The 23,243-nt window shown below is 39.0% G+C and overlaps 1 protein-coding gene across 4 annotated transcripts in view; it reads left to right on the top strand.

Annotated features, from left to right (window-relative positions):
- Positions 1-20,664, top strand: part of LOC105453766 — a 120,320-nt gene extending 99,656 nt beyond the window's left edge. For all 4 annotated transcript variants that reach the window (XM_011695963.1, XM_011695961.1, XM_011695962.1 and 1 more), the window contains exons 5-12: positions 9,276-9,446; positions 11,360-11,498; positions 13,135-13,358; positions 15,400-15,719; positions 16,451-17,971; positions 18,567-18,726; positions 18,818-18,986; positions 19,521-20,664. In XM_011695963.1, the coding sequence (XP_011694265.1) occupies positions 9,276-9,446; positions 11,360-11,498; positions 13,135-13,358; positions 15,400-15,719; positions 16,451-17,971; positions 18,567-18,726; positions 18,818-18,986; positions 19,521-19,707 (2,891 nt within the window). In that variant the 3' untranslated portion in view covers positions 19,708-20,664. The remainder of the gene's footprint in view (positions 1-9,275; positions 9,447-11,359; positions 11,499-13,134; positions 13,359-15,399; positions 15,720-16,450; positions 17,972-18,566; positions 18,727-18,817; positions 18,987-19,520) is intronic.
- The last annotated feature ends 2,579 nt before the right edge of the window (positions 20,665-23,243 follow it).

A 23,243-nucleotide genomic window follows, 5' to 3' on the forward strand; every position in this document is an offset into this window, starting at 1 on the left:
CCCCCCCCCCACTGGTGACACGTTAAACGATCAACGGGATTGCTCTAACAATGCGCAGCGCCTGGGTGTATTCTTAATCACTACAGATATTATAATTAGCATATAGCTGCGAACACAATGAGCGTACGGCCATGGTAGAAAGTAGGTTGGCTACAATGTTATTCCGATGGAAAGTTTTCGCAGAACCAATAGATCCAATTTTGAGATCGAAAATTGAAATAAATTCGATATGTAATGTATATGTGAAAACGGAGATATCCAGTATTTTAAGCGTCAGAATTGCAAGTGTGTTTTATTTATTTAGAGAATTTAATAATAATATTTGTTATTTAAAACTTTTATCGAGATATTGTACAGAGTGATAAATATTGAGAATAAATACGCAAACGTAAAAGCAGAAAGAGAGGCGCGAGGTGGAAATGTGCCCGCCAAAGAAAATATGATGCGCGTTTAGGCTCGCCGTTGCGATGTACCGGTTGACAGATAAATTACATTTTGTAGAGTAGTTACATACTCTTGGAAAAATATGGCGGGTTGAAGATATCGTCATAAACAAAAGGGAATATAGGGTCAACTATTTTTATTCGAATGTTTTATCAGTTACTTAATGGAATGTGAATAGGAGAAATAGCGCGAATAAAAATAATTTCCATAAATAGCTTGAATACAAAATAATACGTATTTATTATTGTTTATGCACCGGGTCATTCGTGTGTAATATTATCGTAAAAGATAAAATGAAGATAAATGTCAGTTACCGAGTAAAATATCGCTTTGAGAAAAATATGAGGATATAAATTTAAATACAATTTATAATATCATGAGATGTCGAAGATTAAGATATGCGAGAAGTATATATATATATATATATATATATATATATATATATATATTTGAACAACTCGCTTGTTTATAATCAAATTTTCAAATTCATTAAATCGTAATTGTAATATTATATTCGCTTTTTATTACTCTGATCGCTACACGTTCAAAGATATTTAGATGCAATATTTAAACCCGTAATAAGTTCGATTAATAATTAATTAGCAAGTATAATCATATTCATTAGCAGTTACGCTTTTGACTAATAGAAATTGGTCGAGATTACTCGACTCACGTATTAAATGAGTCCGGCGAAAGCGTCGAGACAACGAATGTCGCGGCCGATCTTATCCGGAGCGCCGCGAATGAATTATCGCGCATTGAAAGTAAAGGGTGTCCAAGCGCGCGACAGTAATTGACGACTTGGAGTCCGATCGAAAAATTGATCCCTTCAACGAGCGTTTTATTGACCTTCGCACTTCGTGGGAAACTATATCTCTCACTAACGACGCTATATTTTACAGTCAATTACAAGCAGTCGTTCCTAACTGCTTTTAGACAATTGCGTGTAACTTCCAGCTTGAATCGCCCTATTATAGAATTATGTATTAACGGCTGTTATATCTAATTAGTGATATAATTAAAAATATATACTTTCAAATATCTTTATTCTCTACAGCTGATATTATCATTCTGGGTAATTTAACGGTTTATTTAAAGACATTGAGAAATTGTACCGCTATTAATATATCACTGTTACTCTCTTTCACGGTCATTTTATTAGTTGATAAAGTGCAAAATTAAATTTACCCTTACATCAACTTATCAATGCACGAAATTGATATACGAAATGAGAAAATAATCGAATACAAATCTTTTAGACAATGAATTCATTGCTGCAAGTTTTACATGAATCAGAATTTTTTTATATACGGAAAAATAAATGTTATAATTAAATGTTTCATTATTTCATTGTTAACTAATTTGATTTATTTTAATTATTAATTAATCTTGATTTAAAAAATATAACTTTTTTATAACTTTGATTAACAAGATTGATAAGATTGCAATTGCAGTGTACTCATACATTGAATATAACATTACAGTAATTTATTACAATTTTGTTTGGATAAGTAGAAGAAAAAAAAATATATGTATGTGTAAATCAAAACGTGCACATATCATACGTATTATTCGTAAGGAGATACAGAAAGATGGCTCTCTTAATATAACTTTTCTAGTTGCAACGATCATTAACAATTTCCCGAACAAAATTTACGCGAGCGTCGCTTAAAGTTTCGCCGCGTACAAGCTATGGAACTTTCCAAGTTAGTTTCTTCGATGTTGAATGTCCTCATAATACACATACAACGTTCTTTCGCGTTTCAAGTCTTCAATTATTGAGCACGGCGTCTCGGCGGCGTTATCAGTGCCTCGAGCTTTCCCTCTAATCCACCAGAATCCACCGGATGGTTTTACCGCTCGATTTTTTTAAAACTCGGCTATATGGGATAAAGAGCCAAGAATTAAATCCATTTTATCCACCTCGCGATCTTCACTTCACTCGTTCGATCGCTGCAAAAGGCAAGAAGTAATCGCGAAATTTTTGCGCTACCCGATCGCTATTCAAGCGTATCGAACGTCAGTTCATTTGATTCATTACGAAAGTACTTAAATATCTTGTTATCTTTTTCATTTATAATTAAATATATAATTCTAATTGTGATGAATTGGTTTCATTAACGTAAAATTCTATATTATATTTATAATTTGCTAATATTCATCTTTCGTAATGTTAAGTTCCATCTCAATTTTAAATATCGTTCATGTAATTTCTCACAATAGCCCGCTAATAACTCTGTCATTAATGCTTCGCGCAAAAATATAGGGCATTACGCGCATTACACGCGATAATATTGCATAATCGGTTAAAGACCGGACAATCGGATATTTGCATATCGCTGATCTATAGTTGACGGCATGGCGGTCGTAAATTCTTCTCGTTCTCGAGTAAGATTTACATGACAATCAGTCGCTATATATATTTCGTTTCATTAGTAGTCTTCCGTTTTTCCATCGTTGCCAGTACAATAATGTTATGTACAGTAAATCACCTAGGACAAGTTGCGGCAATGCTGAATCACTAATCGCGATTAGTCGGTTAGTCGCGATGAAATCTAACAATTAGATTTAAATTTAGAAAATCGTTAATTAGCGTTGTAAATGATTTCCTGAAATACTTTAACATGTTTTGTGTGTTTTGTATTTGACATTTTGTATTGACATTTTTCGTTCTATGTGTATAATTTAAATGATATAGATATATTCATCAAAGATTAATATAAAGATTTAAATGTTATTTTGAATTGTAAAAATGTTACAGTTAGGACGAGCAGTTATCGGAATATCAGAAAGTTGAGCAAAATTTTTATCGATGCTATTAATAGTATAATTTATAAAACGATATCTCTTTCTTGGACATCCATATGATAAACTTTATCACTTGATTCTTTTATCGTACGCCATTAGTCTTTATCATCCAGCTCTTTTTCGCGTATAAAAAAAAAACCTCGCTGTTTTTAACAGCGTCGATTCTCTTGCGTGCCATAAACTATTTATCCGAATCTGAATTGCTGCAGCCTCGCCGCGAACTCGTTACTCGATTTGCGTTTACCGCAACGCGATCTGAGCTATCGACCCCTCGCGACGCATCGCCAGTCCATTCCATCACCCTTATCGGCCGCTCTCGCGTCCCCATATCGGATGACAGCGGTTAAGGGCCGAATATTCGCGAATTATCGATCGCGTGCCGAGGTCGCGCGCGCGCTACCTCCACCGCCGTCATCGTCGTCATCGTCGATGATCCCACTGTGGATTTCCGATCCGATCGGGGAATCCATCGCGCGATCCTTTGACACGCGCACCTCGTTCCTTCAAGTTTCGGGGAACGCGGACACCGTTGAACATTGAAGAAAAGAGAGAGAGGGAGGAAGGCAAAGGGGGGACAGAACCCCCTCCCGATATTTCTCTATTCCGAGTACAACGACTTCGTCGTTGTGCCAGCAGCTATACATGCTCCTCGGGTCCTTGACTTCTCTAGCCTACGAAACACCGGTCCCCGCCGCGTTCAAGACTTTTGCCGCGTCGATATGTGAGGATAAAACGAGGCGGTAGTAGTAGTGTGGGCCGCGGGATCGGAGCGACTTTGTCGCGGCGGCAATCGGATTGCTATATCGCGGGTATTTTCATTCTTACTTTACATTCTCACTCCTCGTCGGAGACGCCGAGTCAGAAGTGGTCTGGCTGCCATATCGTATAATTCGTTTCCTCAATATCGTTACACTACGGCGTATTTGGGCGAAACCGTTACGGGACATTAGGATATTTTCTTTTAGAGTGCGATTATTTGTCGCACGCACTTGCTTTTACTATAGTGACCAATTGCACGCAAAAAAAGATTAGCCAATGAAGCTGAAATATAGCTATGGCAGCTAAGATGTGTACTTAAAATAGGGACAGCTAATATCGTTGTTGCTGAACTTAAATTTATTAGTTATTAAAATGTAGGTGCTGCAGCAAAAAAAATTTGCTGCTAGAATCAAATGACGTTTAGCTAATCCTATTGAGGAATATTTAGCAAAACTTTTAAAGTTTTCGGCAAATTCAATCCGTGTGCCACTTTCTTAGCTACTCCTGTTAAAGTACGCTTTTAGCTAATAAAATTGCATCTCACAACAAATATATTTTATCTTTAATAGCTAACTTTTAGCAATGACAGCAAAGTTCAAACTAGCTACTGATATTTAGCTGATAATGCAAAGTCATTTTTTTTGTGTGTGTTTATTTAAGTTTTTTTTTCGCAAGTCGAGCAATCGCGTTAATTTGATTGCCTAAAAATGGCGAACGGATTGAAAATGACGAATTGGCCAGACATCGGGTCCGAGTGCTTCTACATCGTGCGATTAATTTGTGTATCCCGGACCCAGGCTCGATTGCACTTGCACAGCGGCGGTGCTGAACGTCGATTTTGTTAACAAGCTGTACTACAGCTGCGCTACGTCACGATGACTCGCGAATTTATGATTATTTAATGCAGCCACAAGCAAAATGCGCCATCGCTTTGCGATAATTTCATTTAGCCGTTAATGACCCGGATAATGTTGGACGATAGTAAATAAATGTTGACACGCCGGACATCTGTAATTGACGCGTAAACGAATATACTTTGTTGACACTATATCGAAATCACTTCTGCAATTAACGCGTAAACGAGATATACTTTGTTAATACTATCGAAATCATTATCCGACCATCAGCGCGCGGGTCCGAAAAAGTCAGGTTTTAACGTAAAACAAGCGGGAAAGTAAAAAGTGTGAGTTCACAGAGCGCTCCGCTGTTTCTTACGACTAAAGAAAATACACGGTCTATTTCGAGAGAGACGTAAAGAAAAATTCAACGAAGGTCCTTACAAGTACGATACTTATTCCGGTGTAATTGAAATTAAAAAAAAATAGGGATTGAAGTTAAAGTGAAACGAACAAAATGACGGCGGTCTCTCTCTCTCTCTCTCTCTCTCTCGACGATAAAGACGATCCGATCTCCGGAATCAATTTCCGAGAGACTCGCGAAGCGACCCCGATGTGGATCAAAAATACACGCAAGCGTGTATCTGCGCAAACGTATCTCCGCGCTCCCGAACCAGTCCCGGCGACCTTAATACGCGTAGACGATGTCCTCGCGGTATCCTTGAATTGTTCCGATACGGCCGCGAAAGAATCTCTCTCCTTCCCTTGCTCTCTCTCTCTCTCTCTCTCTCTCTCTCTCTCTTTTCTTCATCTGACAATGCTCACACTGCATGCTCCGGTCTCTGTCTTTTTCTCGTTATCCACATTGTCGAAGTCGGGCCGCGATGCACTGCACAAGTCGGTCGCGTCTCGCCCGCGATCCTCATCCTTGGCCCAGCTTTATCTTCAGCTTTGACCTCCTCGCCGCCGCCGACGCGTCGCACCCGCGAAATTACGCGGAATTAATTGGCTTAACGCTTAAACCCGAATAAGTGCAGGAGTGCGTTCTCACCGCCCGCGCCGCCGCGCGCCGCCGCACGATACGGGGAAAATTAGTAACCTGTTGTTTGCCGTCTCCGGTGTTTGCCGCGGCTTCGCACGGGGAACTCGGTGCTGCTTGCGCTGCAACTTGAAGTACTTAGCGAGCGTGGCAGCGTGGAGAGACCGAAGGTCGAATTGAATTAAATTTAACGGGGGCGATTGTGCAAATGAGTGCTCTAGCGGAGAACACGCGGAGGTTGATTTATCTTTAACTTATGGTTATCTTCAAAGTAAGGAAACTATATTGACGAAATTGAAACGAAAGGAATGCTTTAATTGATAAAAATCGAGGCTGATAAAAAAACATCAACTAATTAATAAACAGTCTAAAATATCCCGTATAGTTTCGATCATTAAATTGATTATTTTTTTTCGTATATTGCAATACTTAACATGTACTTCATAATACTCCGTTAAATGTGATTGTAAATGTGATTTAATTGGCTTAAATTATTGTTAAAAACTTTCGCCAGATTTTTTTTGTATCTTCTGAGATATTAACTAACTGTTTATTACGGAGGCAAAAGTATTACTCGGTTCTTTAATGCTCATAATAAATGTATCGCGTTTCGGGGATATTTACGACATTAGTGCGATGGCGAAGATCTCTTTTATTTTGCGCGGCGAAATTGCGGTGATCCGCAACGATTGCCGAAGAACCGTATTAAATGGTTAATGAATTCGACGGGCAGCGGTTCGGCACTTACCGCGTATCGGTGTGCGCGGGCACACCAATCGATTGTCGCGTGACGTCATTCACAGAGACCGGCATTCGTCTTCAACTTTGGCCTTTCGACGCCCTGATATTCGATTCACGGCTTGTCTACACGTGTCGGCCGAATAATTGCGTTTTTACGAAGCCAATTAAATCGCGAACAGTGTCGCGAAGTGTTATTAAATAAAATAAATTACGCGGTAGCCGCGACTCCATTTTTCGGCTGCATTGTATAATTTACGATCTACAGCAGCTAAATATTTTACGATCGAATGATAGATTTATCTCTGAGTCCGAGTTATTTAAACACATGGAACAGCATTTATATCATTTTGCACCGAGTTTTGCAGTTTTGTTTATTTACTTTTTAAATTCATTTGTTAATCATTGGTAAACATGTAATAATATTATTAAATATGTATTTATTCACAATTTATAATTATATTTGTTTATTTTGTAATTATTTAAATATGTATTATGTTATTACTTGTATAAATATTTTTGTAATTAAATATAATGTAGTTTTATTTGTAGAATTATTTTTGTAATTAATTAGCTGTAATTAATTAGATCGCAAGAATACCAAATACCAAGTTTAAAAAATTTTTAAATATTATATTAACTTTTGAAATGTTGAATCAACGCGCCGTTTACCTTTTTAAATTTACTTTTATAATTGCCCTTATAACTGCAATTTTAAATTCGCTACTTCTACAGCTCAATGACAAATTTGGTTCTCGACATTAACAGTGTCTTTATCTCAGATTTGCACGCGGGTATCCGGTAAGGATACTCAAGAGAGCCGGCGTTTTTCTTAATTTGCGTCTTTGCGAACCTTGGTTTTCTACTTACGCGGAAGCTATGGCATTTAATGACGTCTGATAAAATTACGCAAGAAAAATCGGAAAGTCGACGTTATCACGTTGCGTGTGTGTAACGTAACGCGTAAATATGCGTTAACGCTGCAACGTTAAACAGGCGCACTATAATCAGAATTGTAAATTTGTCGTGTTATAATTAGAATTGTAAGAATTTAGCTTTTTTTAATTTAGCAACGGATATCTACTACAAGCTAGAATTCGCTTAAGTTTTTCATTTCTGTTTATTTAATTTTCATTCGATTTAATCGCTGATTTACCAGTTGCGTTACACATCTACACATTGCCACCACATTAGGATGAATCCAGAGCCGTAATACGTACGCTTCTAACGGTAATCAATAATCGCAATAATCACAATAATAATAGTAATCACACTATTGGAATGTAGACATTGCTGGCTTTATCATCGAATAATTGATAAGCTGATAGATTACGTTGTGGAGATATAGAATATTGTAGCGTAGAAAATTAGAGAATTTATGAGCGCGCGTCATGTATCAATTCAAAACATTAGAAAGAGAGGCAGGAACGGATCGAGCGATCCGTTGGGAGCAACGTTCTGTACGCGCACAACATAAGTAACACAGTGAACGCATGATATCGATCACGGCGTCTTAATAACAATTTTATAATTAAATACAATGCCGCCGCTGACTGTGCGAAGAAACAAGCACTCGCGTGTGCTTTGTCCATCGCGAGGGCCCCGACCGCTCGGTACGCGGCTCCAATCAGATCGCCGCGAACGCGCTCGGATGCTGCGCCCATCTCTCCTCGGCATGCGTGAGTACGAGCGAGGCGCGTTTAACCTACATAAAGTGGAATCGTGATTGGGCGAAGTAAATGGCGAGCGATCTCCTCGGATAATCGATATGCAAGCACGGTATGCTTTTTCTCGCGCGGAGAAAGCCGATTTCGTTCGTTCGTTCGTTTGGAAAAAACAAACAACAAAAAAAAGAGGAAGCTATTGCGACGCGTGCGGCTCTAGCGGTAGCTCTATCTAGCGATTTACACGCACGATCCTCTTTGGCTTCGCGCACGCGCGTTAGAGGCAGTATCGCTCTAAAAATTTGATAACTTTTTTTTTTATTAAGCGACCGTGAATTGATACGACGCGAATGTTGCGTGAAAAATGTGTAACGCAACGCTGAGAGATAAATTCGAACAAATGGGAGAGGATTAGAGGGACTCAGCGCGCGTGGCTTACTCGCATTCCCACGATTATGAACTATTGAAGTATAACGCTTTGGTATTATCCTATCAACGGTGTGTATGATTCATGCTAGTCTTCTATTAACATTGTAACACCTTCAACGCATCTAAAAATCAGCGCGATTTCTGCAAATCTAGAATCACAGAAATTGTAGCACAATCGCCGCGTGTCAGAATCATGATAAGATCATATGATAACGTTATGTACGTATAAATTGAGTGATTGATTGGAAAAACATATATAAAAAGCTAAATATTGAAAAGCGTAATATCAAATGTATTTTGGAAAGTAATAATCTATTTTGAATTTGATTTCAAGTTGATTTACTGTCGTATATATGAGTATAATAAAAATTGTATTAAAATATACATGTCACGTAAAAATGCTCTCTGAAATACTTCTTACAAAGACTCTAAAATTCATTGTTCAAAAATATCTCTTGTAACGGGACAGCGCGATCGTACAGCGCTTTACAAGGCAATATTGAAAATTAGAAGTGGAGGACGATCAGGAAAGTGCACACGCTGCTCTTTTGTTCACAGGGTATTATCAGCCGGCTGGTCCACTGATACAGCACCCACCGCCGCCACCGCCAACCTTACCGCCCATTAAGGGCCCACCTCCGGAACCGACACCCACGCCTCCCCAAAACTCAGAGGGTTCGGACGATCTGGTCGCCACTTCCACGACTTCGGGAGGCACAAGCAGCACGGGTATGTTACTAATAATCGATACGTGATAATGCAATGATAATTAAAGATACGTTGCAAATAGAGAATCTCTTCTATCGTCATGCTTTTCTCTTTTATAAACGATTACTTGATATCGAGATGTTTTATATTTTCATATTAACAATTGCAATATTCTTTAAAATTTTTTATATTTTATCAAAGTATAAACATTTCCTTACTCTCTTGTATATAAAGCATTCATTTTTAATTAAAAAAAACATTAAGTAGCCTAAAGATTGAAAAAACCAATTCTTCTTTCTTACATTTTTCAATTGTAAAGTTGAAAACTTTAGAATAAAATTTTCCGTATCTTTTTACACATTGCGAAGGATTATTTTATAATCTCTTAATACTAATAATTAAATAACTCGATAATGATAATAATAAGTTGAAATGATAATATCTCATGATTAAGCAAATTTTGAATTCTCTTAGAATTTATTTCTTGAAAAAGTTTTTTTCTTCGATAACGAGAAATATATTAATGATATTTTTAAATAAAATTTTGCTAGAAAAAGCTACAAGTTACATAAGATAATTGTATAATTGACGTGCTATTGACGTATATCTTTTTTTAAGGCAATCTCTCATTTCATATATCAGACAGTTTTGCTATCTCGGTCCATCAGATAGATTTGCCGCTTAAGCAAATGTCGTCATACGTCCCGCTAGGGCAATGTATCGCTAGGCACATATATCAGATCTCGCATTTACATTAATGATTTTATCGTGCAACGTTCAACATAACATGGTTATCTATACTGGAAATGCATTAATGAGTAGCCGTGCAGGTGCATATTAAGATTGCATATAAGTGGTGCATGAAGGAGAGCGTCGAAAAAAAAAAGATCGACCTAGCTCGACCTTCCATTCCTTCGTTTTTTCTTTTATTTCGCGTCACTAGAATTTTTTTCGCGCTCTACGCTGCCACGTCAGCAATTTTTAGATTCTTTTTTTCGTGAATTTCAGCGAAACGAATCGCGTTACCAAAATTTATGAAAATTCGCTGACGGCGAAACGGGATACCTATCCCTGCGTGACGTCGCGCAGATCTTAATGGAAACTCCTTTTTTTTCGCGTGCCAGAAATGGATTATGAATGTGTTATAAAAGCGGCACGCCGTATTAAAATGCAAAAAAAAGTGATGTGCATTACTTAGCCGTTTTTAAGTAGGACAAAAACATCGCGTCGGTTTAAGATTAAACCACGAGAGCGTGTATTCTTCTGCGTTTTTTATGCGTGCAAATGGTAATGTCGCGCTACGATATTAGCGTGTTATAAGCGACTCTAAATCATGCGGCGCATTGACGTGAGCGCGCAGGGCTAATAGCGCGAGCACTCACGGGCTTAATTGGATGGAGATATCAGCCGCCTCGATAATATAGCGCTTGCGCTACCTTCGAACGCTATATCAAGATGTGAAGTATAGCATGCCGGGCCAAAGATTGTCCTTCGGTGCTGATGACTCGTACTATCAAACATGTTTAGACTTGAGAGTGATCGTTATTTAGCTAGAGCTGTTCTTCCGGCGGAGACATATTGCATTATATAACTGAAATTATTAAATAAATTATACCATAAAACTTTAATCACGCGCTTAAATTATTACCTTCTTAGATGTTTAAGCATCTATTTGCCTGAGATTAGCATCTTAACGCACACATTTTATTCTTTCCTTTGGAGATTTAAATCTTTTGCGATACTTAAATGTTAATTATATATAATATTCCCTTTAGTGGGTAATGCGGGCAAATTATCTAGCGATATCCCTTAACGTCTCATGAAGTGGGACGTCCATCGTAACTGTCAAGCGAATATTCGTCGTTTTGCAAAATCGATCATCGTGCATTCAATGGGGGATACGCATGGGATGAATGAACGGTCGTTTGTTACAGGTGGAGGATTTTATAGGACATATTGCCCGCAGTACTACGGCACGCCGCCGCAGTATCCGGATCTGTGTTATCCGCCGACGTATTCTCATCCTCATGCTCATCCGCCGCATTACTACAAATACCCGCCCACTTACAGGAGGTAAGAGATTTATTCGCGTTCGACGCTTTGCATGATGACGCGAGCGAGAAGGGGGCCAGGAGGGATGCCACTTTGAAGAACGGCGTATGCGCACGTTCCGCTGTTGTCGTAGCATTATCGAGAATCTGTTTTCGTTAAGTGGCACATTAATCCTAAAGCTCATAATTATTACGTAATGCCGGTATAACATATCGTTGCGTCATCCTCAGAGCGGTATACGAGTTTTTCAGAACCCAAACTAATCTTCTTATAAATTTGCAACTTCTCATAACTTTTTATAAATTTTTTAATTTTAATATCAGGACGTTACTAGCTTGTTATTTTATCTATTTTTTTCTATTTTTTACTTTACGATAAATAATCAGTTGATCAGTTTAGTTTCTGAAAGGCTCATATATAATGAAAAGCAACAGTTTACTTTGTTAAAGCATTATCGGGCGCCGTCGTGTTTTCCTTTCGTGGCGATAATTCGCTTCTTCAAATCCGTATTTGTAGAACATATAAATGTTTACGAAGCGGCGGTTTATAAATGTTAAGTATTGAATTGCACAATATATGTATAATAAATACACGCGCTGTTGTATGCATCTCGCTTGAAACATTATCGTTATCACAATCGTTTCATAATATGCAAATTATGTTTACGATTAAACCAGATTTTGATCTAGCTTTGACGAGAAAGAAATAAAGGTTGGAAATAAACTGTTGGAAAAGCAGCCCATCATATAAAATTTCAGTTTTAGCGTGTTTTTAAGTTCACTGTTACGAAACAAATTGTGGTTACATGTATTGACATTAACAGAACCGTTCGATAGTACTGCATTATCCAGATTGTTTGAAAACGCATATAAAAAAAACATATGAATTCAATATTTTTATTCCGTTTACACGTACAATATTTGCACATTGTTATTTTTTTTACATATCGTTATAATATTCAGTAGTTTTAGTAGCAAACAGAATATTCTGTCACACATTGCAATACATTTGGGTCACAGATGATGCTAACTTTCCGAAACCGTCGTTATCTCGCTTTTAATGAAGAAGTGAAAGCTGCAACTAGACCGTGGCAAAGTTGCTTTTTGCCGCAAAAGTCGCGGGAATTAAATAGCAAATTTTAACACGCACAGTAACTTTTTAATTATTTGTTTTATTGCCGTAAAAAAAATCTTTTAATTTTATGTATTCTCGGCTTTTGTTATATATATTTGTGCATTAAGATGCAATTAGAGCTATTTACATAATTTGCTCAAATTCATATTTAATTCGTAAAAGAATTCGTACATGTCCATAGTATACAATTCTTCCAATCAAATCATTATTAGTGCCACGGATATTTTCGTCACGGAAAAGTTCCAAATCGATTGAAGAATATATCGATCAAGGGAATTATGCGGACGACCTGAATATTTCTTTCGACTGTAAATTTAGGATTCCTGCCGCGATTACGTATATGACTCAAGTTTGGTGGAATTTATCTCTGATGCATGACAACGCCTCCTTTCTTGGCTTTCATCTGGTTGTTTGTTTACTCATAGTAAGAACCGATAAGGGGCAGACCGGATATTCGACGTGCATGGCTATTTCGTATTTGCTCTTTGTCAATGCATTTCGTAAAGAGAGGGTATCTTTTCAGGCAATACTATGGCTATCAGGAGTCCGGTGGGGGTGGCGGACCGCCGCCGGGCAGCGGTGCCGCCGGAGGTGGCCCTGGAGTCGTTGATTACCAGCCACCTCCGCCACCGCCGGGCGAATATCCGCTACCCTATTACGGGGGATATCCTCCGCCCCCCCATCCGCCGCCGCCACCTCCTCCGAATCCGGCATATCTGCATTCTCAGGGAAGACCTTTCGTAGACCGTAAGTATCATCATTTACCAAAGAGAACTGCGTGACGTTGCGCTGCGAGGAATATTCAGAAATTCCATCTCGTTCTCTTTCCCGTTTCTATTTCTCCCCTTCCTACTTTCACTTAGATTTTCCGGAATTTATTTGATTAGATAGAAGGTCGCGCCGACAAATTTGGTTTGAATGTGATATGGAGCTGATATGTACTTTTTCAGCATTTTCAAATTTCTGAGTTTAATAAAATTTAAATACGTGTTTCTAATAAGCTGATATATTTTCTTCTTTCCTATTTAAAAATCAGTTTTTAGAACAAGATAGACAGAGATGTACTGGTTTTTTTTTATTGTTCTCTGGAGTATACATATAAATCAACAGTAATTTTAATATTATTATTTATTAAAAATTTTTACTTGTCTCTTTTGAGAAGAACATCCTGATTTTTTGTATCATAAATTACGTAAAATTATGTATTTTTAAAATTATACGAGAAACGTAAGCGTGCATTGCATGCATCCAATTGATGATTATTTATTGGCTAGAGAATTTTTAGAATCATGATTTATTCTACGAAATTCAGAAGTTTTTAATTAAATAATCAATACTATTAATCCTTAATTTTTCAAGATGTATTCTTGCCATATTTTTGGACGTGCTCTATTAAACACCTCAAATGGCTGAAAATTTAATAGTCCTCCTCTTTTACCCAATGCTGCAGCTGTATCTTTTGATCTCTATATAGAAAGAGATTTCTAGAATTTCAAGGATTCTCAAATACCCCATGTTACGATTCTTTTGAAATTATATCTTTGGTTGAGCCTGTAGTTCTGCAGTTAATTCTTTCTTCTCTTTTGCGAAAGTATTAAAATGAATAGAAAAATACTTTGAGAGGATCTGAAAATTATCATAGTTCTCTGTCATAATATATTTCGTTCAAGTCGTAAGGGCGTTTACATGAGCTTTGTGACGCTACAGAGAATCCGCTATGGATCCGTTCAGATGAATCATTTTGCGATCCGACAATCTCTTTTCGGGTCCGCGACGCTTCTTTGGAGTCGGCCTGTGTGAACGCGTCGGCGCTTTTTTTGCGGCATTACAAAGTAGTCCGTGAGAACGAGCTCTAAAACCTGCATCACGCATTGGAGATTGGGGATTGCGAATTGAAAATTAGGAATTCGACCAATCAGATAATTTAATTTTCATCCGTTTCGTTCTGATTGGTCAAATTCTAATCTCTAATAGCCTCAGTTTCCAGTGCGTGTGACATGGACTTCTAAGGCCCATTCCTCAACAAAGCGTTAAAGTGACGCATTTTTCCGACAGAGGGCTAAGGAAATAATCAAAATCTGCCATTTTGATCAGTACAAAGTTATCGTCATTTCCGTGCAGTCATTTCCGTGTAGTGTTATACGTGACTAAAAATTACTTCCTGTTCTTTTTCTATTGTTTCCCGATAGAAAGAGCTGAAGACAAGAGTAAAAGAAATCGTACTCGTAGCTTTCGCTGATGAATTTTTTCATTCAAATATTCTTTGTCCCGTAGCTAAATATGTCATATATTTTTTTTCTATCTTAGCGACAAACTATATTGTGAGCTTTTATTTGTCCACTATATTTCCATTTATAAATTTATAAATTTTGTTTTGATATTTTTTTTTATAATGTTCACAATAAGTTGCTATTTTCTTCCTATTTTTGCCTCAACTTAATATTTCGATTAATGATTCCGAAGACGAGCAATGGAAACACTGCTGAAAGAAGTGTGTATAGGTGCGAAATTCTATTTTGAGGAATAAAATTCAAACAAATACGAGCTATATTGAAATTGAATTAAATTTTATATATTAAATTGAAGATTGAAGGTTAGATTGAGAATTGCGAGTTAGAGACCAGAATTCCATCAGAAACGAAACGGATTAAAATTAAATTATTTGATCGAATTCTACCTTTGTACGTTTAATCGTCGAACAGATCGAGCTTTCGCATCCGAATATTCCGACAAAAACGGAGAGATGGTATCATCGCGCGGTATTTACCGATCTCGTTTGTGCCCGCAGCCTTTCAGGGTTGTCCATGCCCGATGCAATCGTGTCCAAAAAACGTGGATACTGGGGCCCTTATTGGTAATGGTAAGGGAGCGCCAGTGGTATCGGGGCCCGGTCTGTCATTGCCACCCAGTGCTTTGGTAGGTCCGCCCTCGCCAGCGAGGGGGCTAGCTGGGCTAGCTCCCCCTCACGGTGCCAATGCCTGGGACACAGATCGCGTCCAAATCAACACTCATCGCAACCTAAATCAGAACCAACCCCCCTCGGTCCCGTCGTCGCACAATCTAGTCGGCGGGCATAGTCGCCTTCAAAATCAAGACTGTAGGAGTAAGGTATGTGTTCAATTAGCTCTTATGCTTGATCAACATCTTGATGAGCCGTTTTACCTTGATTTCCGATCGATCCCGAGCCGTGATATAAATGTATAGATAGAAAAGAGACGAGTTCGATCGTCATATGCGTTTAAGATACATAGATGTATCAATTTTGCATGACGATATTTCTTTAGAGAAATGCGCGCAATATAAATATTTTTACGAACAGTTTGAATTTTTGATATCAAATATTTTGGTAACACTGTATGTTGCGCGGGGAATATCAGGTTTTAAAATATAATTTCAATTAAGCAAAGATTGAGAAATTAATGTATTTCACTCTTAAAAAACTACCTTTTTTTAATATAATAAATAATTTCCTTTATTTTCTTGATAATAACAAATAATTCCGACAAAAATATTATCTCAAAAATAGCATTACGAGAATAGCATTTTAATATACGTAGGTGTATGGATATTTCATATTTTGTATACAAAACGCATGATTTTATCAGTCTGAATAACTTGTAAATTTATCGGATATTTCGATTATCGAGAAAAAGTCAAACATTTTATTTTCGTGCCGATATACGTCATGCTGTAACTGAAAATAAAACAGTTAATCAAGTGACAGATTGAATCAAAAGGCCGCGAGCCTTGTTTTTTCAAAACCTCACAGATTTATTGCGCGATGATGTCAGAGTCGCGCATGTGTAACCCGGCGAATTTCCTTTCTGCCATCCCCGCAGGACGAGCAGAATTGTACGGAGGACACGCTGAGGAAATGCGGTTGTCAGAACGCGTGCACGTCCACTTGCGAGGTCAAGATGGAGACGCTATCGCCCACCGAGAAACTGTCTGTAGCGGCGAGCTGTCCCAGCAGCAAGTATCACAATTTCAAGCTAGAGAATAACAATGTCAAATGCGAGTCCTGCAGTATGGAGATCGACGGGCTGCCGTGCGTCGCCAATTGCAATGTCGTCAAATGCGAGTCGGATTACAAGTGCGACATCATGAAGTGCGAGCAGTGCATGAAGGAGGGACAGATAGCGATACTGGAGATGGACAAGGATTCCGGTATCGTGTTGGACGACAAGCTCGACGGTGATCCCGACGTGAAGGAGGAACTGGACGTAGTGGTGATCGACAGTGACGAGAGCTGGAAAAAGCCTGATTACGAGCCGACCGTGCAGGAGACTGTCGACGATAAGGAGGAGGAGGAGGAGGAGGAGGAGGAAGAGGAAGAGAGGGAAGTGGAGAAGGAAATTGTGCAGAGACCGATCGCGACCAAGGTCGAGGCCGAAGCTGAAACCGAGGAACAGCCCAAGTGCCAAAAGGTGACGAAGAGGAAGCTCTCGTTGGATAGCTTATCGGACAGCAGAAAGAAGAGAAAAGTGAGCAAGAGGACCTTGTCGGTGGGCTCGTCTCAAGATGCGAATAACGAGGAATCGGTCATTGCGCCAATCGAGCCGCTGTCGAATAATGCGACCGATAGCGTGACGACCGCCCCGAAGAAGAAGCAAGCGAAGAAGGACGCAGGATCGCGGGGTCAAAAGCGAAAAGCGGAGGCGCCGAGCGCGAACGAGAGCGCGACTAAGAAGGTGAAGAGCGGCAAGCAGAGCATCGTGAATTGCTTGAAACGGACCGCCAGCGATATTTCGATAATGGAGACCATCGACGATGTGATACAGCAGAGTCTGCAGATGACGCAGAGGAAAGATCGCAAGAGCAAGAACTGCGTAGAGAAGAAGAAGAAGTGCGTCAAAGAGGAATCGTTACCGGCGGCGAAAAGGCTCGCGAAGAAAATCGATCAGGTGAAGGAGCAAGTTATTGAGAAGGTGTCAAAGGCAGTTTCGAAGAATGGTCAAGTCAAAGGCAAGGCGGACGCGAAGCCGAAACTGAAGGCTTCTCAGGAGGCCAAGGCCAAGGTTGGCAAAGGCAAGATCGGCAAGATCGTGGAGACGAAGGAACAGGATACAAAACCCAGGGCGCAGGATTTGAAGGCGCGGGACGGCTCGAAGAAGCGCGATATCGTGTCCAAGACCAAAGCGAGCGACGTCAGCGAAGATCCGAAAAAGTCGGCCGTAATTAAGAAGAAGCGAAAGAGCGCGAAAAAGGTGGTGAACGCCAAGAAGTCGGGCTGCAAGGTGGAGAATTCCTCGCTTGGAAATGAGAGCCTGACGTTAACGAGAAAAACGTTCCTGAAACCGAAGTGGAACAACGGATGGAGCTGGGAGGGGGAGCCCTTTGAAGCCAAAGTTTATCTAACGGTAAGAATAATTAAACTTGTAGATATACTTCTAGTCTAGAGATTTTATTCGGACATTGGTATTAATTAATTGAAAAATCAGATTCACATTATCACATAGCAATAAAAGACAAGAGAAAAATTCGTTGAGCTCTAAAGACATATCAATAAATCTTGATTTTTTAATCATTTTTTTTTTGTGTCGCTTGCCATTATTGTCTTGAATTAAAAACAATCTAATTAATAAAATTTGTATACGGTCTCTATACTATAGTTTTATATATAAATAATGCGATGAAGGAAAATCTTATTTGTGCTGCCATATAATTATCTTTATAATATCGTGCAAAATTTGGAGTTTGTAGAATAATGCTACTTGATTAAATTAATATAATAGCATTAAAATGTATGCGCGCCGTTTACTGCAAGATAAATTCAAAATAATTTTGCTTCACATTCTTACGTGTTACAACCGCAAATAAGTCTGCACATTTTACGTATGATTTTTATGTGCAATTAATTGCCATGTGATGATGCTAGCCGCTGTTTGTTAGCGCGAGTCTAGACATATCGTCCGCTGATAAAACCTAATCGAATTTTGAAATGTATTGCCTTAGAATGAAGAAACGGCCATACGGCGATGTTACGCGAGTATGAGTCACGAGAGCGGCGACGTATTGCGGCCTCGGGACTGTGTATTGCTGAAGAGCGGTACGCGAAAGGGTGACTTGCCGTATGTAGCGAAGATTGCGGCGCTGTGGGAAAATCCGGATGACGGTATATAGATATCCTCGATCGCGTGAAACGCAGAAACACCCCCTCTCTCCTTTAGATTTGATGAATTAATATCGCGCTGTTCTGCTTTCAGGCGAGATGATGTTCTCGTTGCTGTGGTACTACAGACCTGAGCACACGGAACAGGGACGGACGCCACACGACAGCGAGGACGAGGTATTTGCCTCGCGTCATCGGGATGCAAACAGCGTTGCTTGCATAGAAGACAAGTGTTACATCCTGACGTTTAACGAATACTGTCGGTGAGCAATTCTCTCTTTCTTTATTATGGCATAATGAAATTTAGTTAAATATGTGTATTTATTTATCATTTCCAAAGCAGACAAGTTATATCATAATAACAACAACCTTGTAATTTTTCATTTTTCTCGTATAAACAAATACATGGGATGAAAGTCGATCAGGCTCGAACCCGAATCTTATTAAGCAGCCGCTTTTACACAGAGCTACGTGTCATCCTAAATTTAGTTCAATATGTTTCACGGATATATATAGATTTTAAAAAAGTGCTTTTAATATCTTTTGGATTGATAATTTATTTACGTAATTCAACTTAACAAATTATATTTATATTGATCGGAAATAACTGACATAAAAGTTTTTTGAGCTTTTGTATATTTCTTAAATCTCTATTAATAATAAAGCTAATATAAAGATTTGCCATATAAACTTGTATATAAATTTGTCCACGAAATTAATGTTGAAAAACGTAATTTCTTCCTCTTAATCAAACAGAATCGGCTTACATTGCTGCATATTGTTTTTTTATGTGATAGGTATCGTAAAAACTTGCGGAGGATCGAAGAAGGCTTAGAAAATCCTGGCTTGATAGTTCCGCCAGGGGACCAAGTGTATCCAAGGGAGAATCGGCAGCCTCCTATACCAGTACCGTCAGACATGGTGCTTTTCTGCCGACGTGTTTACGACTATCGTGGGAAGAAACTCGTGAAGAACCCCGGATGACTCGAATTCCTGTAAGATGCAAACCGAGGAAGCTTAGGTCACACATTGAAACTGGCCGCAGGTCTCCTTTCATGCGTAATTGCGTCGCTGTTGATCGATTTGTCTTGATTTCGAGGGAATGACGAGATTCGATTGTTTTTGTAGTGAATTACCGATTCCGCGAACACACACACACACACACACACACACACACACATTCTCTATTTCTTCCACTTTCCATCACGTTGCGTTTTACGCGTTTGCTAAAGGAACAGCTTTTGTGCAGAGAAACATTCGGTTGTGTCCAAAATTATTAAGAGAAAGTGAAAAAAGTAGATGAATGTGCGAGTGTTTCAAAAACAATTGGATTCTTCTATCCTTAAATGTAGAAAGATTTTTAGAACATCGTGTCAAGAAAGACTCGCAGAAAAAAAAAGAATAGCACCTCAAGTATATCCTCATGTATATCGTAAGGCTACTTTTATCGCGCCGCTTATATTAATCGGTCTTTCTATTCTGCTCGTCTGCGATACCACGGAAATCATGATGAATCGTTCATTAATTCTGGTGATAGATGTTGCGTGGAATTCATGCCGGCGGATCGGGCGCGAGGAAGCGCGCGCCGGAGCGTTCGGGTCGAAACACATAGATCAATTACAAGTACCGGACGATATTTTTCCAAGGATGGCATTATCCGCATGTTCCTCTCGCGGGCGATTGCGAACTTTCGCCCCCGTATTCTCCATTTTCTTTTTCCGCCGGCACGAACGAAGCCAACGTTACAATCTCGATAACGTGTATAAGATGTTTCTAGGCGAGTTAGTGGAATTTGACAATTTTATAGAGAGAATCATATTTTTTGTGAGATAGCATTTTACACAACACTTAAATGGATATTTTTCACATAGGAGATAACAAATGCGCGACGCCGCAATGTCGTGCGTCCGCGGCGCCTTAACTTGAAGGGAACCTACGAACAGTTTCAAAGAATAAGGAATCAAAAGCAGGGACGAAATATTGCGATTATTTAGCGAGAACAGCGTTATATATATATATATATATATATATATATATATATATATGTATAAGTGCTCTACCGAACTCTCCGATTAGGACCGAGCGCCCTTGTTGCGAAGGGCGAAACATCAAGCGTGTGCGACATTACACTTCCATTGTCCCGTGTGTTTGCATCTGTCTCGGGGACGCGATTTCTCCCCGAAATCTGACCCGCGCACATATGACATCATCATCGTAAACATAATCATTGTAATGTAAAATGCATTTTTACGAACAGTGCCGAAGACAAAATGTTTCAAGACTGGAAGTGGCTCGATTCGTATCGAAGAATTTAATTTAAGCTTGCATGCGAGAAACAGTCGCCTTTGAATTAACATCTTTCATAGATATCTTGAATATCGATAAGATTTTTAAGTTTCTAAATATCCTGAGAAATTTGTTGTCAACCGGGTGTCATGGTACTCTAGAATATTTTTGCATTCCGATCTAAAACAAATTAAGTAATATTGACGTAAAATTATATTTTTTACAATAGTTTAAATTTTTAATATGTTTAACTAACGATCAATTTGACGAAAAGATACGTGGATCAAGCCATTTCTACCAAATAGGTCGCATCTTATATTTAGTAAAATCTTTATTTCCTCGTTTTTAATTAATAACTCCTTCCATAAATGCAGGAGACACAGACATTTAATTGTCAGGGACGTTTGTGTTTTGACCTGTCACGCACCGCGAGTCGCGCTTCTACGTGCAGTTTTGATTTACGTATACATATAGATATATGTATATGTATATGATTATTCTTTTTATTTGTAACGATCTCTAAGATCTATAATGAGAGAGAATTGTAGTTGTACATTATCGCCTATAAACTCTTAGGTATATATATAGATATATATATATACATATATATAATTTTGATTCATAAAGAATCCACATATTAGCAGTTAGTCAGTACTCGCGGTAGAATGCCAAAAACAACCAAAACATATTCACGAATTAACGAGAAACCTTTTTTTTTTTTTTAACGCAGACTATTAATATTATCGCGACGTACCAAAATTTTCTCATGAGATCATTAATAAGTAATTTCTATGGGAATTCCTCGAATCATGTTAATTTTATTTGTTGAGTGTAGCGGGCGCTTTGTTGGAAATCATATTATTTAAAATTAATATATTGATATGGTTATTATTTAATATCTAATATATTGGATATATATAGGTATTAAGTTATTTTGCGAGAGTATGGTAAGGAAATAGACGAAAGCGCGCGCGTGTTTACGGCTGTATGTATGTGTATGCGTGAGATGGGAAAAGAAAGAAAAGAGAAGAGAGGATAAAATGACGAGCCACTGTTACAGATGAGCGAGTAAATCGAAAACACGATAGAGAGAAAGAATGTGAAGAGAGGAGTGTGGGACGATGGTGTTTATGACGGATCATGTTTGTGAGAAATTTCGCGATACCAAAACATTCTTTCACGTGCAAAATCTTTTCCTTGCGATTCGAAGTGCGTCTCATAATGTATCCGGATAGTCCTCGACGAGATGCGCTCGACGTATTTCATAAGGAATCGACTTAGTCTTACGTAAAACATCGTGAAAACAACACAAACGCGTGGGTTCCGACGAGCGCCGCTTCAATCGAGTGCTGAAGAGATAAAAAAAAAACTCGCTTCGAGTCCTTACGCAACGACGCACTTCCTCTTATCTTCGTGTGCACATATCGGGACCGAGAGGGATAAGATGTGTCCCGTCAACGTCTAAACGCGAAAATTCCAAAGAGACAACACACCCCCGCAAGGGAATGCGAATCGCGCGGCGCTCGTCGGTAGTCCACCGGGTTTCTTGCGTAATCTTTTTATAGATAGTTTTATATTCCTTTTTAACGCGCAAAGAAGAGATAAGAGAAATGGGGTGCGAAAGAGATAGTTTTTTCTACGGGGAAGAAATCGGTAGCGAATCCGGGGAGAAAAAAAAACGGTGATACAGGGCGAAACAATAAGACATGCCGGAGAAATATCAAGAGAGGGGCAGGAGATTGAGAGAAAAACGGGGAGAGTTATACACACACACATACACACACTTGTGCGCGACTGTGTAGTGTCGCCGAAGCGAAGAAAACGCACTCGTGGAGATCATTGAAATGAAACAGGCGGACGGAGCGCCTGTGCAAATATTGTGTATTCGCGCGTAATACCTAAATGAAAAAGAGAAGAAGGAGGAGAGAAGAAAGAAAGAGAAAGACAGAGAGAGAGAATTGCGGCTTCGTCGAGCCGCGTGCGCGCACGGTGCGGTTGTAATTTTCAGGAACTTACCTACCTAACGACGGTTAACATGGGAACATTGCACACACACAATGCATATCCTCTGTTCATTTTACGTAGCCGACAAACTTTTTCCATCACCAAGAGCGTGAGCGCAGTGAGACCTCCTTTAGTCGTTCGTAAGGGCTCGCGTGGTGCGCGAGGCTTGCGCTGCCTCCACCCTCCCGCCCGCCCGCTCGCCCCGCTCCCTCCTTGCATCCGCTTTAATC

Source organism: Wasmannia auropunctata, unplaced genomic scaffold (assembly GCF_000956235.1).
Source record: "Wasmannia auropunctata unplaced genomic scaffold, wasmannia.A_1.0 LD335995.1, whole genome shotgun sequence".
NCBI classification, from domain to species: domain Eukaryota; kingdom Metazoa; phylum Arthropoda; class Insecta; order Hymenoptera; family Formicidae; genus Wasmannia; species Wasmannia auropunctata.